Below are 23435 nucleotides of genomic sequence, written 5' to 3' on the forward strand. Positions count from 1 at the left end.
AGATGCTTAATGACTGAGCCACCCAAGCACCCTAAAATTGCTGTTTTATGCTTTTAAATTAGAAAAGGGAAAAGAGCTATTCTTCTTCTCTTCCTAATCTTTCGTTTGGTTTATAGTAAAGTAGTAATACCCCTTCACTTAGAGACACCCTAAGTCTGGTGGAAACCAGAAATCAACTTTCACGGGAGATGAGTTGCAGTTCTCTGCCTAGGCTTATGGGTCTGCCAGTGATGCTCTAAACACTGTTGATGTTCTTCATAATCAAATGAAGTTTCCAGTTTCATTATTTACCTCCTACTAGGATCTTGCCCCAATATGCTAACGCTTGGAGGTTTTTAGGTTTTGTTTATTTTGGTTTTGCCTAAAGTTAAACCAGTATCCCATTCCATTTTCTAACTGTGAGTAATACTACTGAGCTGCATAATGGAATCACGAACTATTTGTGTGATTTATAAGAGGTAATATATGTTTTACGGAAGATAATGACTTAGAAAGTTTGGCCTAGGGTGGCTGGGTGGTTCAGTCTGTTATGCGTCTGCCTTTGGCTCAGGTCATGATCCCAGTGTCCTGGGATCAAGCCCTGCACTGGGCTCCCTGCTCTGTGGGGAGCCTGCTTCTCCCTCTGCCTGCTGTTCCCCCCTGCTTGCGTGCTCTTTCTTGGTCAAATAAATAAATAAAATCTTAAAAAAAAAAAAAAAGTTTGGCCTACTACTCTTTAATTGGGCTGTTTTGTGCTCTGTGATTTTTAAATTTTGTATTGATTTCTTTAAGGTAGAGTTTGTTCACTTTAGAAATGGTTGAGACATGTTTATGTTGATGACTGGTAGTTGTAAAACAAAAGAATTTGGGTTGACTAGCTTAATTAGTAGAAAGATTGGGGTATTGAACTGAGTTCAAATAAATAACTCAAACTCATAAAACAGACATTCCAAAGAGCATATGGTTCCCTTGAAAGTCAACAAAAAGTAGACACATTTTAATAAATCTCATTGATAACTCTATATCTCTTGACTGTCTTTCTACAGAAAGAAACAATTCCGGTATCTGCTAGAAACCAAAGGAAAAAAACCTGGTCTTGTCAATGAAGAAAACAACGATAGCAAAAGACTTGTAGGAGAAAACACAAACCGTGCTATGCTAAATTATACCACGAGAGACGTTTATAACGAAAGGCTAGAGGTAAAACCACCATCAGTCTTTGGGATCTGGTGCCTGGATATCTCCCACCTGGCATGGGACTTGGCAGTTATATATTTCTCCCTTTAATCATATAGAAACATAACATGTTTGTGTCCTGGAAAGTTAGCCAGCCTTATGTTATGTACAGCTGGAGACAGTAGGCACCATGGCGTTAGGAAGAAGTAGAGTCCATAGTTCCAATATCTTTATTTCAGCAGAAAAAAATGTTCCAAAGAAATCTGTACCAAAAATTTAGACCAAAGTGGACCAAGCGTTCTGATCTGTCTGAATTAAGACAAGAGATACAGGCTTGCTGTGAATACTTAACTGGCCCATGTTGGGTTGTGTCCTTGATGTTCTCATTCACTGCTTTCATTCTCCTACACCATTAACTTCTGCGTCCTTAATCGTGTGATGTCATTTTAACCTATCCTGTTTCCACTGTAGCTGCTTAGCCAGAAAAGCTGGAACTAATTCTTTACTTCTTTGTATTCAGAGGTTTATTGGAGGAATACAATGTTAGGGTGCCACAGGAGCTACAAAGAAGAAAAGCATGCAGTGCCGGCCTGGTGGAACTCCTAAGAAAGCTGAAGAAACAAATCCTCTAAATAATAATAGAATGTGAAGATTCTGCAAGAGATTTTGAGGGGACTGAAGGGCAAAAGAGCAAGACAGACAGAGCAGGGAGCACTCACTGACTGAACATCTTTAACTGACGTGCAAGGCACCGTGAGTTATATTTATATAACTCACACAGTTTATATATATATATATATATATGGCAGTGAAATGGCCAAGCAAGTGGTTTTCAGATGTTTTTTAAAAGCCACGGGACTCTTTATTCAAACCATATTATAGCTGAAACCCAGTATGTCAAAACAAAGCAAAAACAGCCGAGCAACTGTTGCTATTAAGGGAAAGGAGGCTTCAGAGCTTCATTTGACTGGATTGTCTATTCTTTTCCTTTCTCCTCATCTCTCCCCCAGTCCTGAAGCATCTCTTCGAAACCCACAGGGGCTCTAAGGATTACAGCTTGAAAATACCTTGAAAACTCAATGCAATTGATATTTTTATAACATCCTAGAAGATGTTCAGATTCTGCTTCAAATTCTTCTAGTACAAAAATTACTCCTTCATGAGGTAGCTCTTTATCACTGAACAATTCCATTGGTGAAAAAATTCTTACTCACGTGTCGCTGAAATCTGCCTCCTAATAACTTTTAATTCATGACCCAAGTACCACCTTATGTAGAAAAGAGAATTCATTTCTTTCTCCTGAAAACTCTTCAAATGCTTGAAGTCAATACCTTGAAATCCTCCCCAACCCCCACATTCATGCTTTCACTCATTCAAAAATCATGTGTTAAACACCTGTCACATACATTACTTGGGCTGTAAGAAGTTACTGTCCTTACCCTCACAGGTCTCACATCCTAACGGAGGAGATAGACATACACAGGGATGGTTAGAAATCAGTATGTCAAGAGAGTATAGGAGGGTTATCTTATCCAGGTCAAGGGAGGCTTTCCAGAGAAGAAGCTTCCTAATAACAGTCTTAAATGATAAAATGGAGCTGTATGCAAAGGGAAAAGGGCAATTCTGAGGAATAGCACAGTATGAGTAACAGGCACAGAAGCATAAAAAGACAAGGAGAGAGCCAGGAGCTATGCGCAGTTCACTCTTCAGAAGCACAGAGACTGAGGTAGATGGTGTTAAAAGAAGAGACTAGAAAGGTAGTAAGAGGGCTGTGTGAAAGGATGGAATTTAATCTTTGCCCAGTAGGGGCTTTCTGATGTGGCCAGAGGAGGAAAATGAAAGCCAAAACGACAGGATTGTGAGTCTTTGTCTTCTTGAAGCAATTCAGCTCCGTGAGCCAAAAGTTAATACTAATTTCAATAAAAGAAATTTAGAAAAATAGCAAAGAGCTGTATGCGAAACGAGAACAATTTCACAGAGAAATCAACCAATCTTTAAAAGAACAGACAATTCCAGTGATTTTTAAATTGTGCAAGAGTACTGCAAAAGAAGGAAACTTTTCCATTTTTTATAAGGCAGACATCATAACATTAAATCTAAAACCTGCCAGGATTGGCACAGAAAAAGAAAAGCCAGACCAAAAACCTAAGAATATTAATGATGCAAAAATCCTTTAAAAAAGGAGGCGGAGTATCAAGGAGACTACAGCAGAACATTAAATGAATAACAAAATGTTACAGCCAAGTGTAGTTTATGCTAGCAATGCAAGGAAGATTCCTATCAGTAGATTGGTTGATCTCAAGTGAAAAGTGGTGATTGTTTCTTTAGACATTGAAAAGGTGTTTCACACAATTCAACATCCATCCTTAATTTTTTAAAATCAACAAATAGGATAAATAGAATTTGAATAGGAAGTGTCACGCTTGATGGGGAAACTCTAGAAACATTAGCATTAATGGTAGACAGAATTCTGACTGAGATGTCCTCCATGATTCCCACACCCTGGCATCCCTCTCTTCAGTGGCAGTAAAACATGTGACTTGCTTCTACCAGTGGAATCATGGCAAGGGTAAAAGGATTTTGCAGATATAATTAAGGTCTAGTCAGTTGGCTTTGAGTTAATGGAAAGGGAGATTATCCTGGGTGAGTCTGACCAGGTCCTTTAAAAGAGGATTCAGACTACTGCTGGCCTTGACGAAGTAAGCCACCATGTGCGAGGGTGCATGGCCAAGAACTACCAGAAGCTTCTAGGAGCTGACAGCAGCCCCCTGCTGGCAGCCAGCAAGAAAATGGGGCTTCAGTTCTACAACTGCAAGGAACTGAGTTCTGTTCAAACAACCACCTGGGTCTAGAAGAGGACCCAAGCTTCAGAAAGGAACACTGCTTGGCTGACACCTTGACTACAGCCCTGTGACATCCTGAGCAGAGCACCCGGCTAAGCTGTGCCTGGCCTCCTGATGCTTGGAACCTGTGAGATGATAGAAATGTGTTGTCTTAAGCCACCAAGTTTGAGGTAATGTGCTGCACAGCAATAGAACCCTAATGCATCACTGAAGTCAGCTTCAAGACAGGGGTGTCCAATATCGCCATTATCATTTGTTGATACAGACAATGCAAAAAGGCAAGAGAAAGAGATTAGTGGTAACTTGAAAGTTGCGGAAAGGAGTGAACTTACTACTTGCAGACAATAGTGTTGAATCTCTGGAAATCCCAAGATAATTAGTTGAGAATCTATAAAAGCTATAAAAAAATTCAGTAATGGAGTAGAAATCAACAGCTTCCATGTAAGTAAATAACAACCAAAAAGAAAAGACCCAACTCACAGCAGTAACACAAAAAGATGAAACCCCTAATAATAACTAATAAATGCGCATGATTTCTGTGAAGTAAGCTTTAAAACATTAACGAAGCACACGAAAGATTTATACAAATGGAAAAACTTACCATGCTTTGGATAAGAAGGATCTAAAGCAAAACGTCAGTTTTCCTTAATTTAAAAATTTAATATGCTATCAATAAAAATGCCAAAAATTTTCATTGAGGGTTTTTTGAGACAAGTTAACCCTATGGTACATGTGGGAAAATAAGCATAAAAACTCTGAAAAGGAAGAATATTGAGAATACTCGCACTACTAGGTATTAAGGTATATTATAAAGTCGTATCAATTCAAACAGGATGGCCATAAAGAGATAGTCTAATGGGATAGAATGGAAAATTCAAGTGTACATCCAAATGCAAAAGAGAACTTATTATATGATAAAGAAGTATCTCAAGTCACATGGACTATCCAATAAATGATTTAGGAATAATTAGGGAACAGAGGGGGGAAAAAAAAAAGCTAGATTCAGACATTATATCTCACATCACATAAATTCCAAATGGGTCAGAGATTTTAAAGTTTATAATCAAAGTATAAAGGTTTTTCAAGAAATCCAGGAAAATATATATGTGGCACTGGCATGAAAAGGACCTTCAGGGGGATAGAATAAGCAAAGACAAAAAAGAAATGAAAAGATGGTTTACAACTAATCTTCCTAAATGATAAAGAACTTTTAGAAATCAGTAAGAAAAGGGGCTGACAACCCAATACAGGGTATGCTACCTATTTAAAAATAAATTTAACATAATATACCATTTACTGTAACAACAAATACTGTATAGGTATAAATAGCAATAAAATATGTATAAGCCCTCTATGGAGAAAATTACGTAATTTTATTGAAAAAACATGGAAGAAGACTAAATAGATAGTTCATGTTCAAGGACAGGAACGTCCTATATGGGAAAGAGTCTTCCTGAATCCATCCATAAATATAAGGCAGTTCTAATCAAAATTTGGACAGGGTTATTGTAGAATGTCACCAGCTGATCCAACAGTTATCTGATAGAGCAAAGAACCTAAAATACGCTAGAGTAAAAGTGGGGAGAACTTGCCTCACCAGGTATCAAGTATTGTTGTAAAGCTGTAGTAATTAAGGCAGTGTAGGAATAGACAAAGAGACCTGAGAACAAAAGAGAACCAGAGCTATCCCATGTATGTGAAATACATATATCCCACGTATATGGGGATACAGATAGGAGGTATTACCGATTAGTGCAGACAATTTAATAAATGGTACTGAGGAAATTGAATATCAAATCAGAAGTACATATTGAACCCTTACTTCACCATACAACAAAATTTAACAAAAATTAACTCCAGATCAAATGAAAACCCAAGTACGAAAAGCAAAACTTTAAAGTTTTCATTGAAAAAGTAGGTGAAAATCTTTATGACCTTGATTGACTAGACTGTGATTTTCTAACACCCGAAGGGCACAAACCAGGAGAAAAAAAATAAATTTGACAATCAAGATCATTGTTTGTTTGTTTAAAACAGGAGTCATTTCAGCGGAGTCATATAAGCAATGTCTCAAAGTGGTTTGAGCAGTAAATAAGCAATCAAAAAGTCAGGACAGGGAATGTTGACTCCTGTTTTGAGAAATGTCAAAGGGAGAAGGAATCTGAACCACGTAATATTTTAGAAAGAACACTCAGCCACTAGGAGACCTGGATCTGAGCCCCTGATTCTACCACTTATTACGTGAAAGACCTCGCCCTAGTTCCTTAATCACTCTCTTGACTTACAGTCTAGCTTTCCTTCACTTAGACCATGCTCCTCACCTCTTGAAAAATATTTAAGTCACTGCAGAATAGAGTGCTCAGTCAGTCTCTTCGGTGTATACTGAGTTGTTGAGGGAATTAATTGTAGTGAGTTCCTCACAAATCAGGCGAAGCAGACCCTTCCATTATACATATGACATGTATAATTATATGTACAACATGTATAAATCTGTTGCTTGGTAGCTGCTCATCCATGCTCCTGACTCATTTTAAAAAAGATCTAAGATGGATGTAGAGTCAGAGAGCTGAAAGGGACTAATGATTCCAGTCCTGTTCTTAGACAGATGAGGAAAACTGGAGACTCAGATGAACTACTCAAGATCACACAGTGAGTTACTGACCGAGCTGCCTCTAGAACTCAGACCTCCTGATTACTGACCTTGGACTCTTTCAGAGTCTGTCATGCCACTTTCTGAAGTCTTCCTGACTACAAAGGGCTCTCTCTTTCTGAACACTGATTAGATTTGCTGTCTAAACATCTCATTCAGCCCTTAGTTACTGTTTAATATTTTTTAGTTAGCTTTTCATATGTGTAGGCCATCTCTCCACCTAGGCTGCACGTCCTTCAAAGACTAGATTAGAGTTTTCTCCGGGTAAGTATTAGTAGATAATGTGTAATCCTGAGCAAGTCTCTCAACTTCTGTTGACCTTCGTTTCACATTTGTGAGATGGAGATTATGGATTGTACCCCAGTACAAGAACCATGATAGCTAAAATCGGTCCACAACAGATCCCACCTTTGACTTACTTTTTTTCCCAAACCATCTTCATGACCACAAAGTTTCAGTTCAATGAAATAATATTGTACAGAGTTCATCTCATCAGGATTGAACTTGTACAATACTTGCTTTATGAACCCCACAGGGATATTGTGGGATAGGAAAAAAATAAGTATATGAAGGCATTTGAGAATGGAAAAAGCATTATTCAAAGAGCAATAACTCCTTGACGGGTCAGGGCAAGAGAGGTATCTCTAACGTGCTTTTAATGGGATCGTTCTGGACAGGCAGAGTGAGTCGTCCTGGCAGATACCTGATGAGTTTAGAGTATGCTTCATGGAGATGGGAGTAATTGGCTTGGATGAGAGAAGAAATGATGAAGTAAAACTCCTTTCCAACAGTTACTGAATTAGGGGTTATTATGGCAGATGCAATTCTGTAGCAACATGTTTATAAAGAAGTAATGGAAGGAGCTATAGCAAGAAATTTTAAAGCACCAAAAATTGCACTATGCCAATTAACAAAAAGTTTATATTATGTATAAATTACTTAAGAAAATACATCATTTTAAAAATTCTTTATATTTTCGTTATTCTTATTATAAAAATTTTCCAGTCTTACTGCTAGGACTTTCTTTTTTAAAAAACTCAAAATTGTGGGGTGCCTGGGTGGCTCAATCAGGTAAGTGTCAAGACTGTTAATTTCAGCTCAGGTCATGATCTCGGGGTTGTGGGATGGAGCCCTGCAATCAGGCTCGCGCTGCAAGTGGAGCCTGCTTAAGATTCTCTCTCTCCCTCTTCCTCTCCCCCTCACTTTTAAACTAAATAAATAAATAACACAAAATTGTGTTTTAAGAAACTCAGCAATGTATAAAAGAGGCATTCACTAAATATGCTGTGTGCCTTCTATTTGTGTAAATGTATTGCACGTTGTAAAATATTGCTCGTTGGTCGCTTTAGATTCACACTTGTCTTTCTCCCTGGTAGTCCCTGTGTAGCCCAGATTTACTGAGTGTTAAAAGGGAACAGCTCTATGCTGTTCTCGTCAACAAGCTAACTTAGTGCAGGTGACTAAGTCCCAGACCATATTTCAGAGTTAAAGAAAGTTAGGTTCATCAGAGTAGTAGCCAGCTGGAACCACTTGTTATTTATCGCCCATCACAATCTGTACATTTTTTTATGCGAGGTCAACTCATGACCAGCTGTTTTTAGCGCATGAACTAAATCAGGTCGGCATGTTGACCCCTGAATGGTGAGTGATTATTTAGAGAAATCTTGTATGTCATAAGAAAATTTCCAAAATATGCCTTTGTTGGGGAAAGTTAGTGACAATTGGGACTCATCATTAACTTACATTAATCAAGAATCTAAAATATGTTTTGTTGTTTTAGAAATTGTAAAAATGTGGAAAAGGAAGAGAAATAGAAAAAAAGAGGAAAAAACTCATGGTTTCACAACTCAAAGGCAATCTTAATGATACTTCAGTATATTTTCTCCCAATAATTTTCTTTATACTTTTTCTAACTTTTTATGACAATTTCAAACATATAGCAAAGTTGAAAGAATTTTACAGTAAATGCCCATACACCCAAACCTAGATTCTGCTATTAACTTTGTACTGTAGTGTCCTTGCTTTGTCCCATATCTATACATCTATTCATCATCAATCCACCTTATATTTTTTAATTCACTTCAAAGCAATTGCAGACATTAACATGCTTCTTCCTAAGTAAATCAACATGCGTATCGTTAATCAGAGGTCAATATTTGGTATAGTTTCTTCTTTTGGGGTAAAACTCATATACAATGATATACAAGTCTTAGGTGTATAACTGCTAAGTTTTGACGAATACATACATGTGTACAACGCAACCTCTACCAAAATTTTATTTTGTATTTTCATTTTTCCATTTAACATTGTAAGGTGTTTTCCTTGTTATTACAAGTCTTTATAAGTATAATTTTAATGACAATATCTGTTGATATTTAAATTTAACTCTTTAATTCATCTTGAAATTATTTTGGTATTTTGACCTGAGTTGGAGGTTTCAATGGATTCTTTTCCCAGAAGTTAAACCTATTGTCTCATTGACATTTATTATTTCTTTCCTCCTTCATTGATGTGAATTGCTTTCTTATAATTCTGATTGTCTGATCTATTCCATTAATTTTTCCATATATATTATGGCACTTTTCATCATCATGCCTTGATCCTCCTCACAAGTATTAATAGCCAACATAAATGTTGAATTCTTCTATTGAACATTTGGTTTTGTTTCAACCTCTAGGGTGAAATGGGGGCCCAGTGCCTGAATAGCTTTAGGCCCAGAACTTCCCCTGTTGTGTTTTGGACCCAGATTTTTCATTTGTAGACTTCCAGACCCAGACGTTGAGTGAGAGCATTGTTTCTCTCAAGGCCAAGTTCTGGGTCCCAGGCTTATGTATGTTTCCTCTTCCTTCTTGTACACTCCTCCCCAACTTTGTCCAAATGGTCTAGGCTAATGAATCAGTGTAGTGCCATTAGTTTTCCTAACATACAGACTGAATTCAGAGTATGGTATTTCATGTATGTGTATGGATATTAACTAACCTTATACCAACTAAGATTGTCAGTATCAGTGCCCTGATACACATACCACTTGAAGCCACGAAGCTGTGCATTCATCTGTCTTGCGTCAGCTAAACTCCCTTAACTGAGAAAGGAGAAAGTCTACCAACAGGGAAATAGTAGTTATGATCCGGGTGATTCCAGTAAAGAAACATCTGCTAGCAGAGCTGTCTAATAGAGGTAGGAGTGGACTGGGAAGTAGAGAGCTCCTTGTTGCTGTCTTTACTCAAGCAAAGCTCTGTGTCAAGAGTGTCTAAGGAAAGTACTCCTGCTCTGAAGGGTGAAGCTCAGAACAGACACTTTCATGTTACTCTGGTTCAGCTAATTGTTCCTTTGGCTCTCGGATTAACTATGATTCAATGCAAAATTTTCTTTTTTTAACAGGAAATAAAGGAAAAAAAGAAATTCTGCAAGATGTATATGGAGGACCTTGTGAAGGAAGCCACGGAAATCAACATGAAAAACGAGGCTCTGCAGAAGCTTTGGCCGCAGATGTTCATTGAGCTTGTTAGGGACGCAGTCATAGAAATCCGCAATAAAAATTCCTACATGAAGCTTTGCCTACAGCAGATAACTGACCAAAAATAGAAATGGCTTTTAGTTACAGTTGATTTTAGCAGTTTTGTGTTTTTGAAGGTTGAAAACAAGTAGGTTAAACATGTTGAAACAACACTATCCTACAAACTAGAAAGCCTAGCATCAAAGCACTATTGCCTACTGTTCCCGTAGTTAAAGGTGAGGAAGGAAGGAGAGAGAGAGGGAAGGGAGGATTGACTTCCTATGTAAGCTAACCAAACAACCTCTGGGAACTAAGTGGCCCTGAGAGCTCACTGGGCGTTTGCACTGGCCCCGTGACTCCAGCTCTCGCTTCGCCTGGCGCCCCTGCTCTAGCCCAAAGCACGGAGTACTTGCTCAGGTTTCAGCATGAGTGGCTTCTACCTACTTGCAGCTGGTAATTTCCACTTATTTGCCTTTTTATTTTATGTCATGATTTCAAAGCCAAAAATACTTTCTTTTTTATGAGTGAAGAATAAACTTATTAATAAATTAGTAAAAAAAAAAAAAGTGTGTTTGCCTCCTTCGTCCAGTCAGAAGTGTCATATTATTGTATGTTCTTCTCTAGCTGAGAGGGAGCCCTTCTCTTCACGTAAGTAGTAAGAAGCTCCATTCTTCCCGGGATGCATCCTCAGGGCACCACAGGGGGTCATGGGGTCACTGTAGACAGAAAATATGAACCATGAGTACAGTGGAGGCAGGAAGAAAATGCTTTGTCTGAAGGGACCCCAAGTGAATGTAAAATGCAGTCACAAAGTCAGTAAGTCTGCTTCTCTGAAAGGTGTTTCTGTTGTTAGCTGTTCGGGGCTCTGGCTTCAGGTAGGCGTGCATACCTGTGCCTCAAGGATTAGGGATTCGTGGGTGAAAGGTTCTCGTTTTTCTAATTCCCTTTGAAGATCAAAAAGGTAAATACGGCGCTAGCAGGGGTTTGTCCTAGTTCATGCTAGTGGGGAGGGTGTTTCGAGGCCATTAGCATAGCTGGAGATAATACAGCTTCAGTAAAACAAGCTTACAGGTCGGTAACTAGGAATTCTCCAACTTGCTCAGATTTCCCCTGGCAGCTCTCGGTAGCAGGGCCGCCAAGAGGTGGGACAATGAGAGTGGAAGTCATAGGACAACAAAGTCCTACAGAAATGCTTGGAAGGAAGCTAGGCAAGCTGCTTGTGCAGCTCAGAAGCTCCCCCAAGAAGGAGTGCTCCAGTTTTGATGGTTAACATAATGTTTTGGGAGGCGACCTTTTAAGTCATACTGTCCTGGGTTTGTATCTTGGTGCTTACGCTCCCAGTTCACTAGCTTGTGAGCCATCTGAACCACACCTGCCTCATAATACAACCTACCTTAAATAGTGTCGTGAGGAGCAAATGAGATGATGCATTTAAAGTATTGATCACAAGGCCTGGCACACAGCGAACACCAGTAAATGAAGCTATTCTTCCAGAAACAGGTTGAACCACAGAAGTGGTGCTCCTGGACAGGAAGAGCTATGAGAGTTTCTTGATGATCCTTCAGCCTTTCGAAATTAAAACATGAAGCGTCTGTCATGTGGCTGGTAAAGGGTGATTTCTCTCTGGGTTTTCTTGTTTGTTATGGAAATGAGATCCCAGCTAGAGGGTGACGTTGAGAGGAGAGACAAAGATGTCTCGTTAATGGGCTTCCAGTAAATAGGAAAGGCCAGAACTTGGGATGCCTTGGGCGTGTGGAGAACTGGCTTGCTCCAAGTTTTGCAGGTGAATGGTCTGGCTGTTTGATCAGTCATTCTCTCTGGCTTCCTGAACGCTGTCTCTTCTCCCCTAGCCCTCCCATCCCCGATGCTACAGGCATCCGACCCTCATATTCACATGCATTCTTGGCGCTCCCGTTATCCTGGGAATTTGAGGAACTGTGGGTCAGCACTCAATGACCTGGCAGCAAGCCTGCAGGCACTGCTATAGCTCTACTCAGACCCAGTAATAGGGTTTCTGTCTTGTTCCTGAAACCAAGTCTTTTTATGCCCCAGCTCTAGTTACTTGGGCTCTCATCCCTTTGTACCTGAGCCCTCTCTTGCCTGACCCCACTATCCATAGTAGATGGATTTCTACTTGAATCCTTTCGACTAGTCCCAAACTCCCAATGGCTATGTTCTCCCATGTAATTCCTATCCCCTCCACCTCAACTTCCTCCCAATCCATTTTGCTTGCCGGAGTTCCTAGGTGTACCTAATCCCCAGATGAAAGGACAAAGGGACCTGAGTCTACCGGGTGTGGAACTGAGTGAGGGTCCTATGTTGTTAGTGGTGATTCCTAGAACAACTTGTCCTCTCTACTTGGGGTTTCCCAGGGTCTTTAGGAAAGGAGAAGAGATGCACACCCCACAGTCTGAGACTATGTAGGTTAGTGTTTTAGTGAAGGATTGCTTTTTTCCAAAAGGAATCTCAAGCAGAAACAGACTATTATGGTTGCTTCAAAAGCAGAAAGGTCCAGGGGCACCTGGGTGGCTCAGTCGTTAAGCGTCTGCCTTCGGCTCAGGTCATGAACCCAGGGTCCTCGGATCGGGCCCCGCATCGGGCTCCCTGCTCCGCGGGAGGCCTGCTTCTCTCTCCCACTCCCCCTGCTTGTGTTCCCTCTCTCGTTGTGTCTCTCTCAGTCAAATAAATAAATAAAATCTTAAAAAAAACAAAAAGCAGAAAGGTCCAGTATCCCGCATTTGGAGAGACACTGCCCCCCATGTTCTGGTTCAGCAGTTAAATGGTTAAATATGCTGCTAGACCCAGGGATGGTTGCTAAGTGTGCCATCGGATCTGAGGCTAGTTAACTGCAATGCTCTCTGAGGATGGTGCTGGTATCAGCCTCCCCCACTCCTAAGCTGCACTCCACTGAAGGCCTAACCCATGAGCCAGCAAAGCCTTACCCTGCTTCCAAGCTATTCCTGAGCAGGGCAGGGAATCCACTAGGATTCATGTTTTCCTCCATTGATTAATAATAATCATCATCATAACAACAACTAAGATTGATTAATATCTTGTATTACTAAGCTCTTTACACACATTATCTCATTTAATCTCCCAGTGTGAGTATATGACAGTTAACGCCCATTTGAACATTTGAAAACTGAGGCACAGAGAGGCTGAATACCTCAACCACGGTTATTTCAAACAATAAATAATAGATAGGACCTGCTTTCATAGCCACTGTTAGTTTTAAGGATCTGGCATCTGAATAAACTAAATGCAAGAGTGAAAAGAAAGAAAGGAAAGGAAGAAAATGAGGGAGAGAGGGTGGGAGGCAGGGAGGACAAAGGAACAAATGAAAGAAGCAGCTGGTTAGTCCGCAGGGCAAGATGCAAAACAATACAGAGAGACTGCTCAGGAAAGTACTAAGTTTAAATCTTGAAGAACAAAGGTTAGTTTTTGTAACCTGCTTTTCTGGGTCAGCTGGAGATGGAATGGGTGCTGTTGCCAAGAAGTTCAGAGCCAAGTTTGAAACTTGATCACAGCAACGGTGGTTAACCAGTATTGATGGAATATTTGTTAGCTTTGATCCTGATTTTCTACTTATGTTTATGTTTTTCCGGCTCATTGTATGTGTCTTTTGTTGCAAACTACCTTGAACAATTTGTGGAAAGAGGGTAAGGACATATAACTGATCTAAAGTACACTCAAAGCTCCAAAGAATAAATGACTCCTGTAGTCCTTGGGCAATAGGAGAGTTCGCAGTTTCTCTTCAGGAGACAATGAAACTTTATCCGTCCTTTACGCCAGTCTCTCTTAAGCTTGATTTGGAGAGTTGACTCTTCTCTTTGTTTATCTTGAAATATTTCAGCATGCACAAATGCATGTAGAGTAGTAGTATCTCAAATAAATACCCTGTATCCACCACCGATCATAACAGATATTAATATTTTTCCACACTTGCTTCAGATTTTAAAAATAAAACATTGGAAGTAAAGATGGAGCCTCTGTGTACTTTGTGCTTTCCCTAGAGGTAACCACTATTCTGAACTTGAAGCTCCTTATTCATTCATGTTTTCATACCATTTGTATTTATGCATTTATGCATAGGGAGTTTATTGAGTAGGTTTTTAAATATTTTCAAATTTTATAGAAAGAGTAGCATGCAGTGTGTATTTTTCTGTGCCTTCTCTTTTCCCACTCAGTTTTCTGTTTCTGAGTAGGGCTACTCAGAAACGTAATTGATGGGAGTAACCTACTTTTTTTTTTTTTTTTTTTTACTGCTGTTTGATATTCAGTTTATGGCTAATATGGGGTTTATATATCCATTTTCCTATTGGTGGGTATTGAGTGATTTCTAGTTTGTAACTATTACATGCAACCTTGAATATACTTGAATATATATGTTTTGAATATACATGTGAGTTTTGGGAGGTACATAATTACCAGTGGAATTTCTGGATCATAGGCACACACTCAACTGTATTAAATATTGTCAAATGGCTCTCTGAAGTGATTTATATCAGTTCACATTCCTATAGCAGAGGATCCAAGTTCCAGTTGTTCCACATACACAATGACAATTAGATTTTCATATTTGCAGTCTGATGTATTATGCGAAGGATGTGTGTACTTGAGGGTGGCCATTGTGCACATAAGAGATTGTTCAAGGGCTTCTTTAAAAGATGAAATTCGTGTACAGTGAAATGCACTTAAGAGTATAATTTGATTAATTTTGAAAGTGTAATCAACATCCCAATTAAGTTACAAAACATTTTAATCATATCAGAAAAATTCCTCTAGTCAGTCCTTGCCCTTCCCCAGGAGCAACTATTTTTCCTAATTTCTTTCACCACTGATTAATTTTCTCTATTCTAGAACTTCAAAAAATGTAACAATACAGCACTTACTTTTTTGTGTTGGCTGTTTTTGAGAATGACTCATATTGTTTCATGTATCAATACATGATTGATTATTTTTTATTACCTAGCATGAAGATACTACAACGTGTTTATCCATTCTATTGGGTTGTATCTAACTTAGGGTTATTATGAATAAAGACATTTTTTACACAAGTCTTTTTGTTCAGTGGACCTGAACATTTTAAAGGTTAACTTTATAAGGAGCTGCTATACATTTTACAAAGGAGTTGTATAATTTCATACTCCCTCCAGCAATGCATAGAGAGTTCCAACTGTTGCACAGATTTGCTAGCATTTGTTATTGTAAGACTTTTTTTTTCATTTTTAGCTATTCTAGTGTGTCTTCTTCAGCCATCCTATTTATTTATTTTATTTTATTTTATTTTTCCTGATGTCTATTGATGTTGATCACATTTGTGTATGCTTTTTGGTCATTTATATATCTTCTTTTGTGAAGTAAATGTTCAGGTCTGGTACCCATTTTTAAAAATTTCGTGTTTGTCTCTTTATTATTGAATTATATGAGTTACTTACATGTTCTAGATATAATACTTCTGTTTTGAACTATGATAAAGTTCAGTTCATCAACTTTTTTATGGCAAGTGCTTTGTAATGTTCTTTCTGAAATAGTTTGCCTGATATTCTCAAATTTGCAAAGATATCCTCCTCTGCTTTTTTCTAGTAGCTTTATAGTTTTAGCTATTACATTCAGAAATATGGCCCTTCTTGAATTAATTTTTGTGAATGCTGCAAAGCAATGGTCAAACTTCATTTTCTTTCCCATATGAGAACTCAGTTGTTCCAGCAGAGTTTGGGGCAGAATGCCTTTCCTCCATTGAATCGCCTTGGCAATTTGTTTTTGAGAATCAGTTGACCTGCATATATGTGGTTCTCTTTCTAAACTTACATTCTTTTCCGTTTTTCTATTCTTACATGAATACCACACTGTCATGATTACTGTCGCTCTGTAGTAAGCCTTGAAATCAGGTAACATAACTCCTTAAACTTTGTCCTTTTACAAAATTCTTTTAGCTAGTCTAGCCCTTTGCATTACCATATAAATTTTAGAATCAACTTGCCAATTTATATAAAGAAAATGACTTTGGGGATTATTATTGGGATTGTATTGAATCAATAAATGAATTGGGGGAGATGGACATCTTAATATTGAATCTTCCAGTTCATAAATATGAGATATATCTTCATTTATTTAGATCATTTTTTCAGCAAAATTTTGTGGGTTTCAGTTTAAATTTTTTTCTGAAATAATTTTATTCCTGAGCATTTCATTTTTTTACATCTTAAAGGTATTTTAAATTCTCATTTCTAATTTTTTTGCTAATATATAGTAATACAATTTATTTTTATTTACAGTTGGTCCTCGTTATTTGCAGATTCTGTATTTGCAAATTCACCTCCTTGCTAAAGTTTATTTGTAACCCCAAAATCAATACTCAAAGTGCTTTCGTGTTCATTCACGGACATGAGCAGGGTGGTGAAAAATTTGAGCCACCCAACATGACCTCCAGCTCAGGTCAAGGAAGGCAACATTCTTTTTTCAGTTGTCATAATGTAAACAAGTGTCCCTTTCATGGTATATTTATTGTCACCTTTGTTGCATTATTATGTTTTTTGAGGGTGACTTTGTTATTTAAAGTGCCCCTCAAGGATAGTGCTGAACTGCTTTCTCATGTTCTTAAGTACAAGAAGGTTGTGATGTGCCTCACGGGGAAAATAGTGTATTAGATAAGCTTCATTCAGGCGTGAGTTATAATCTGTTGGCCATGAGTTCAATGTTCACAAATCAACAATATATATCTTAAAAGATGTCTTTAAACAAAAACACATGTAAAACAAGGTTATATACTGATTGATTGATAAAGATTTGCTAAAAGGTTCACAGGAATCTAACCCATTTTCTTAAGGAGCAAATGTGCAGTATTCACCAATTCATTGTTCTCAACAACTTTATAGAACATAAGTACGGTGAATAATGAGAATATACTATATTGACCTCATATCTATGTTCTATGCTCTATTAGTTCTGACAGTTTCTTTTGTGGATTCCTTAGGATTTTCCACATGAAAAGGCAGTTAGTCTTACAATGTCATAACTTCCTTTCCAGTCTTTATACCCTTCATTTCTTTTTCTTGCTTTATTGCACAGTTTGGGACTCTCAGTTCAATGTTTTAACAGAAGTGGTAAGAGTGTTTGTCATTTTTCCTAAGCTTACAGTAAAAGTGTTCAATATTTCACCATTATAAGGTTAGCTGTGGGTTTACATAGATAGCCTTTGTCATGCTGAGGAAATTCCCTTTTATTCTTCGTTTTCTGAAAGTTTTTATCATGAATTAATATTGACTTTTATCAAATATTGTTCAACATTATTGAAATAATCATATGACTCTTTTCCTTCATTCTATTAGTCTTATTGATTACATTGATCGATTTCCTAATGTTAAACCTACCTTGCATTACTAGGATAATAGGACAATATTCTTTAACATATTGGTAGATTTTATTTGCTAGTATTTGTTTAAAGGTATTTGTGTCTATGTTTATTAAAGATAGTGGTCTGTGGGGCGCCTGGGTGGCTAAACCGGTTAAGCGGCTGCCTTTGGCTCAGGTCATGATCCCCGGGTCCTGGGATCGAGCCCCACATCAGGCTCCTTGCTCAGCAGAGAACCTGCTTCTCCCTCTCCCTCTGCTGCTGCTCCCCCTGCTTGTGCTCTCTATCTCTCTCTGTGTGTCAAATAAATCAAATCTTAAAAAAAAAAAAAAGATATTGGTCTGTAATATTTTTTCTGTTGCATCTTTTTCAGGGTTTGATATTAAGATTAAGCTGACCTCATAAAACAAGTGGGAAAGTGTTCCCCCTACTCTATTTTCTGAAAGAAAAGAAGAACCATATCCTTTGAAATATATTATAAATTTCCTGGTGATTTATTCTTTGACTCAGAGGTTATTTAGAAGTGTGTTGTTCAGTTTCTAAGTATTTAGCCCCATTATGTGAGTAATACACCTTTTCATGTCCTGTTAGTATGTGTGTGATGCCACCAGTATCAACATCTGAAGTTTGGCTGACAGCTCCATCTTATTTCTGAAAGCTGACTTAACATCTGTATATATCAACTTAGGTCAAAATTCTTAAGCATGTTGTCCAAATCATCTATCTTTTCCTTTTTTTCCCTAAGCTTGGCCTATCAATTATTGAAAGATTCAAAATCTCCCACTAAGATTGTAGATTTGTCTATTTCTCTTTGCGTTCTTTTATTTTTTGCTATACACATTTAAAGGCATGTTATTAGGTGCATACAAATTAAAAACTGACATATCTTACTGGTGAGATGATGTTTTTGACATTATGATGTAACTCTCTTACATATCTAGAAAAATTTTTTTGCCTCGAAATCCATTTTATTCAATATTAGCTTTCTTTTTATTAAGATTTGAATGAGATTTTTTATACTTTAATTTCAACCTTTCTGTATCCTTATGTTTTAGGTGGTGTGTTTCTTTTAAACAGCATATAATTTATATTTCTATCCAATCCAACAATTTAGCCTTTTAAAAGGTAAATTTTGTTCATTTACATTTGCTATAATTATAAAACTAGCTGAGTTTAAATTAACCGCTTCAATTTGTGCTTTTACTTATTTCACCTATTCCATGTTTTGTAATATTTTTTTCCTTTTCAATTGCTTCCCTTTGAGTTACTGGGCATTTTTTAACCATACATTTTCCCTGTATGGATTTAGAAGTTATATACTCTGTTTCTATTTTTTGAGTTATTTCCATAGAACTTACAACATATATAATATAAATATATTTGATATTTACATAATAGACAATGAGCTGAGAGCTAGGGGTAAAAGCATCACCAGTTCAATAATTTTCTGTAGACTTACTAATGTATGCACTGAATAGTCACACTTTTATTTTTCATCTATTCATGTCAAATCATTTCACATAATTCCATTTGCCCAGCATATTCATTTTCTTATCCTATATTTGCACTGGAATCAGCTCACTATTTAATTTGTTATTTGCATTGATTTAATATGTTCACCATTATTCTTGACCTTCAGTAAGCCATTTTTGTGATTTGAAGCTAGATAAATCATAATAGAAATGACAAATATGCAAATTAAGGAAACTCACTCATTCAGTAGGTATTTACTGAGTACTTATGAGTATATGTTAGGCTGTGCTGTGGCTAGGTATGTGAAAGTAAGCAATAATAGATGCAGCCTCATAAAATTTGTAGTCAAGGGGACAATAGAGTGTGAATGATGAGAAGCTACATTAGCTCAGAGGAATTATACTGACTCATTCTCAGCAGAAAACAACTGATCAGAACGTAGATAATCTTTAAGAATATAAAAATGAGAACATTTCTGTACATCTGTAAAATAATTAATATTATGTTTCAAATTTGTGGAATATATATAAAAACAAGTTTTAAAGTATTTTGACCTCTCTGAAACTACCACACTATCTGCAGGCCACTCCTTCAGACTGCAGGGGTTTACCAGTGGTCTAGAGAAAATGGTTTGAGAAATAAACATATAGTTGTGTTTTTTTAAATATTCCTCTCCAGCAGAATTTTGGCTGGTGGGATTGACTTTATTTACTTGCTCCAGGATGGGCCTTGATTGGCATAAACTGGTTAACATAGTTGCATGCTTCTTGCTACAGTCATTGTGTACTGAGTAAGGCCTAAGCCACACAACATATGGAATTTCTCTAGCATCAGTAACTGGCTTAAGTAGGACCAAATGGAGAGAAGGGCAGTTTTTGTTTTGTTTTGTTGATTTGTTTTGTTTTGTTTTGTTTTGAATGGTTGGGAACAAGACCCAACCTTTTTTTTTTTTTTTTTCTTTTGCTCTCTCTTTTGCTCTGAATACAAGATGTAAAATGTGAAGTCTGGAGCTTCTGCAACAATTTAATACCATGAAAGAAACCAGCCACACCCAGAAGGGGAAAGCTGAGAAATTGAAGAGAAATGGAAAAGGAGTCCTGTTTAAACCGTGCTTGGAGGTTTCCCTACTGCTGAACTTTTTCTCTGTTGAGTGGCCTGCACCAGGAGGATGCCAAGGCTGGAGTCTGGAATGATCTGAAGGTTTATTCACTCATGTGTCTGGTGGTTGATGCTAGCTACTAACCATCCGCTGGATGTTACTCAGATACCCATATATGGCCTCTTCAAGTGGCTGATTGGGCTTCCTCATATCATGGGGGCTGGGTTCCAAGAGCAAGCATCCCAAGTTCTATCATGTTTTCTAACTTTGCTTAGAAGCCACATAGCGTTGCTTTCAGATCTGAGATCACATAAATTCAGCTCTGGACCAGTGGAGTATCAAAGTCATAATGTCAGAGAAACATGTAGAATGGGAGCCATTTTGAAAACTATCAGTTTTCAAAATGCAGCCATTTTGAAAACTATCAGTTGCCATTTTGAAAACTATCAGTTGCCACACACACCATGCTACTTTTCTCTAAGGCCTTGGATGTTTTGTAACATTTCCTTCTATCTTTTTCACCTGGCTAAACCATACTCAACCCCCTCTGGGTGAGGTGTCCCTATCAACATGCACACAGCACCTTGTACTTCTGTAATCGAGTTTATTTACAACTTACCTGCCTATGTCCTCCACCAGTCTGTGAGTTCCCTGGCCATGGTTGTCTTCAGTCTTCACTGCTGTATCTCCAGCATATATAGCAAAATACATAGATGAATCATAAAGCTTTGTCTAGGGCTTCATGTAGTAAATCAGTTTCATTTAAATTGGGTCCTCATTTTAGCAACAGCCCCCCGCTTCTGACTTTTAATCTCCTTACATCCCGCAGTTTTGAGCACTTTGTGCTGACACCACCTATGCACCTTCCAGATGCGAACTTCAGACTTTTATAAGCCAGGCAGCAAAGAACATTCTGAGCTACCTCATGGTGGCTTTGCTTGGCAGCCAACTGTTCAGTCTTATAAGCATCACCATGTGTGCACAGCAGAGTGAGTGGAAAAAGGAAAAAAATGTAAGTCTAATACTAGTGATAAGAAGTGAAACCCCACAGCTACTACAACAGAGTCAAAGATGGAAACGATTAAGCATGATGAAAATGCCATAAAGATCAAGAAAAGGACAACATGTAAAGAACCTATACAAAATTCTGAAAATATATCATTAAAGATGGAATCTAAAAGGCAGGGCACTACTATGGATTTTATAATTTTTTTAAGCTTTCTGGGAATGAATATCCCTCATCATATATAAATTCTCCTGTTGAACTTCTGCTGTTCTAAGGAGACTTATAGGGACATAGTCTGCGTTAAAAGAGTGGACCACCTATCCTAAATAATATGTGAAGGTCATAGTTAGATTACACCCACTCTGCAGGTTGTGTTTAACAGTGTATCCAGGCTGAGATCTGATGTTGAATATGGTGACAGCAGGATATGTGATATGGAGGGAGACTTGAGGACTTGATATATCTGTGCCTGACATAAGCAGGCAAGATACCTTTGAAGAAATAAGCAAAGACCTACTGATATCACTCTGGGAAACATTTCTCAAAGAATGGCATGAGAATGTCAACATCAGAATCACATGCGGGAATCTTACAATTCAGATGCCTGCCCCCATCCCCTTTATTTGGACCAAATCCCGGCAGGTGGATCCCAGCATTTTTAACAGGCTCCCAGATGACTCTTGTTCATAAAAAATTTTGGGACTAATGCTTTGGTAGATGCTGACATTGGGGCCATGCATCCCTTGGCCTCTTCCTGCGGCCCACTCCAGCCCCATCACCATGAGAAAGTCAACCCCCAGATGATATAAGCCCACCCGTATTAACAAGAAGAAATGGTTTACAAGAAAACAAGAAGAATCCAAGGAAAGTTTTTGTAATCAGCTTTGAAAATGCTAACTTTATGCTTTTCAAATGTCTGAGGTTTCTGCCTTTCTCCTCAAGCTGACGTTGCGATATCAGGACTGGGTAGTCATATTTCCAACAAGTTTCTTTGCTGCAGTGGTCATGCAATCCATCTGAATAGAACACTGGACTATGGGAAGAGACTGGTGGCGAGTGGCAGAACATTTTGTAAGATTGTGATGCAGAGATTGAAGGCTTTGAGTATTTGTAAGAATAATAACCCTCTGGCTTCTGCCCTGTGGAATGGACTGTTGGCAACAATGGAAATGATGACAGGATAGGACTGATGGCCATGTGTGGGGCAAGGGAGGCCATTGACTTCCAGCTAATCCTCGCACTTAATGTAGGATTGCAGAGATCTCCAACACTACAGATTACATCCAGTAGCTGAACTTACAAAGCCTATTACTCGAAGGTGCCGTAGCAAACGTGAGGACTCGATGACCATTGCCCGAAAGAATCAAGCAAAACGGAGAATGGAAATATGGCACTAATCCCATAGAGCTTAGTTCTTCATTTGAGTTCAACTAAAACCACTCAAATTCTGCTGTTTTTTCTGTCAGTGAATCTGTGGCTTGTATTTACAGTCCAGGAAAGAAACTGTATGAGCGAGCTTCTCTCTCTACCTTTCTGTCTCCTCCTTCCATTTTTTCCCCTTACTGTCACTTCTTGTATCTTGCTGTAAATCCTTTCACAAAATCAATCATTTTCTTCAGCTCTATCTTCTCTCCCTCCATTTTTCTCCCTTTATTTTTTGTCCCAAATATTTCTTTTTATTATTATGTTATGTTAGTCACCATACAGTACATCATTAGTTTTTGATGTAGTGTCCCAAATATTTCTGTAATTCCCTCGCTTTTTCCTGTTCCCCCTCTTAGTGTTCTCTCTCTCCCCACACTTATCACTAAGACGCATCTCCCTCCCTCTCATTCCATTAATCTTTGTGTCTTTCTTGCTCGTTTCTCAATGTCTCTAGCCACTGTCTTTCTATCTCAATCTTCCCAGACCTCTGCGGCTATTTTTTAAAATTTTTTTTAAATTTTTAAAAATTTTTCTTATTATGTTCAATTAGCCAACATATTATCATTAGCTTTTGATGTAGTGTTCAACGATTCATCTGTGGCTGTTTTTAAAAATCTCTGTGTTGATTTTAATCTCTGTGAAATTATTCTCAGGAGTACTATGTGCCAAGGGAAAGGAAAGAGTCTGACAGGTAAGGTCCAAAGCCCAATGGCAAAGAGAGTAGAGACATGTTACACCTAGTTTGTCTCCTACTAGACTGAGAATTCCTCGAGGTAGGGACAGTGCTTGGACTGTATTAGGAGTGTAACTACTTAATGAACTGGCTGTTGTTACTGGGGAAAGTCTTAGTATCAGGAGATACCATTACTATAAGAAGAGAAAAGCATTGGAAACCATGGCTGATTTTTTTAAAGTCACATTTTCCAGTGCAAAT

General features: G+C 38.0%; 1 protein-coding gene across 4 annotated transcripts in view; it reads left to right on the forward strand.

Moving 5' to 3' along the window:
- LRRC49 (leucine rich repeat containing 49) overlaps positions 1-10696 on the forward strand; it is a 172250-nt gene extending 161554 nt beyond the window's left edge. For all 4 annotated transcript variants that reach the window (XM_027571538.1, XM_027571539.1, XM_027571540.1 and 1 more), the window contains 2 exons: positions 1026-1179; positions 10030-10696. In XM_027571538.1, the coding sequence (XP_027427339.1) occupies positions 1026-1179; positions 10030-10233 (358 nt within the window). In that variant the 3' untranslated portion in view covers positions 10234-10696. The remainder of the gene's footprint in view (positions 1-1025; positions 1180-10029) is intronic.
- Positions 10697-23435: the final 12739 nt, after the last annotated feature.

The sequence above is a fragment of the Zalophus californianus genome, chromosome 6 (genome assembly GCF_009762305.2).
Source record: "Zalophus californianus isolate mZalCal1 chromosome 6, mZalCal1.pri.v2, whole genome shotgun sequence".
Lineage (NCBI taxonomy): Eukaryota > Metazoa > Chordata > Mammalia > Carnivora > Otariidae > Zalophus > Zalophus californianus.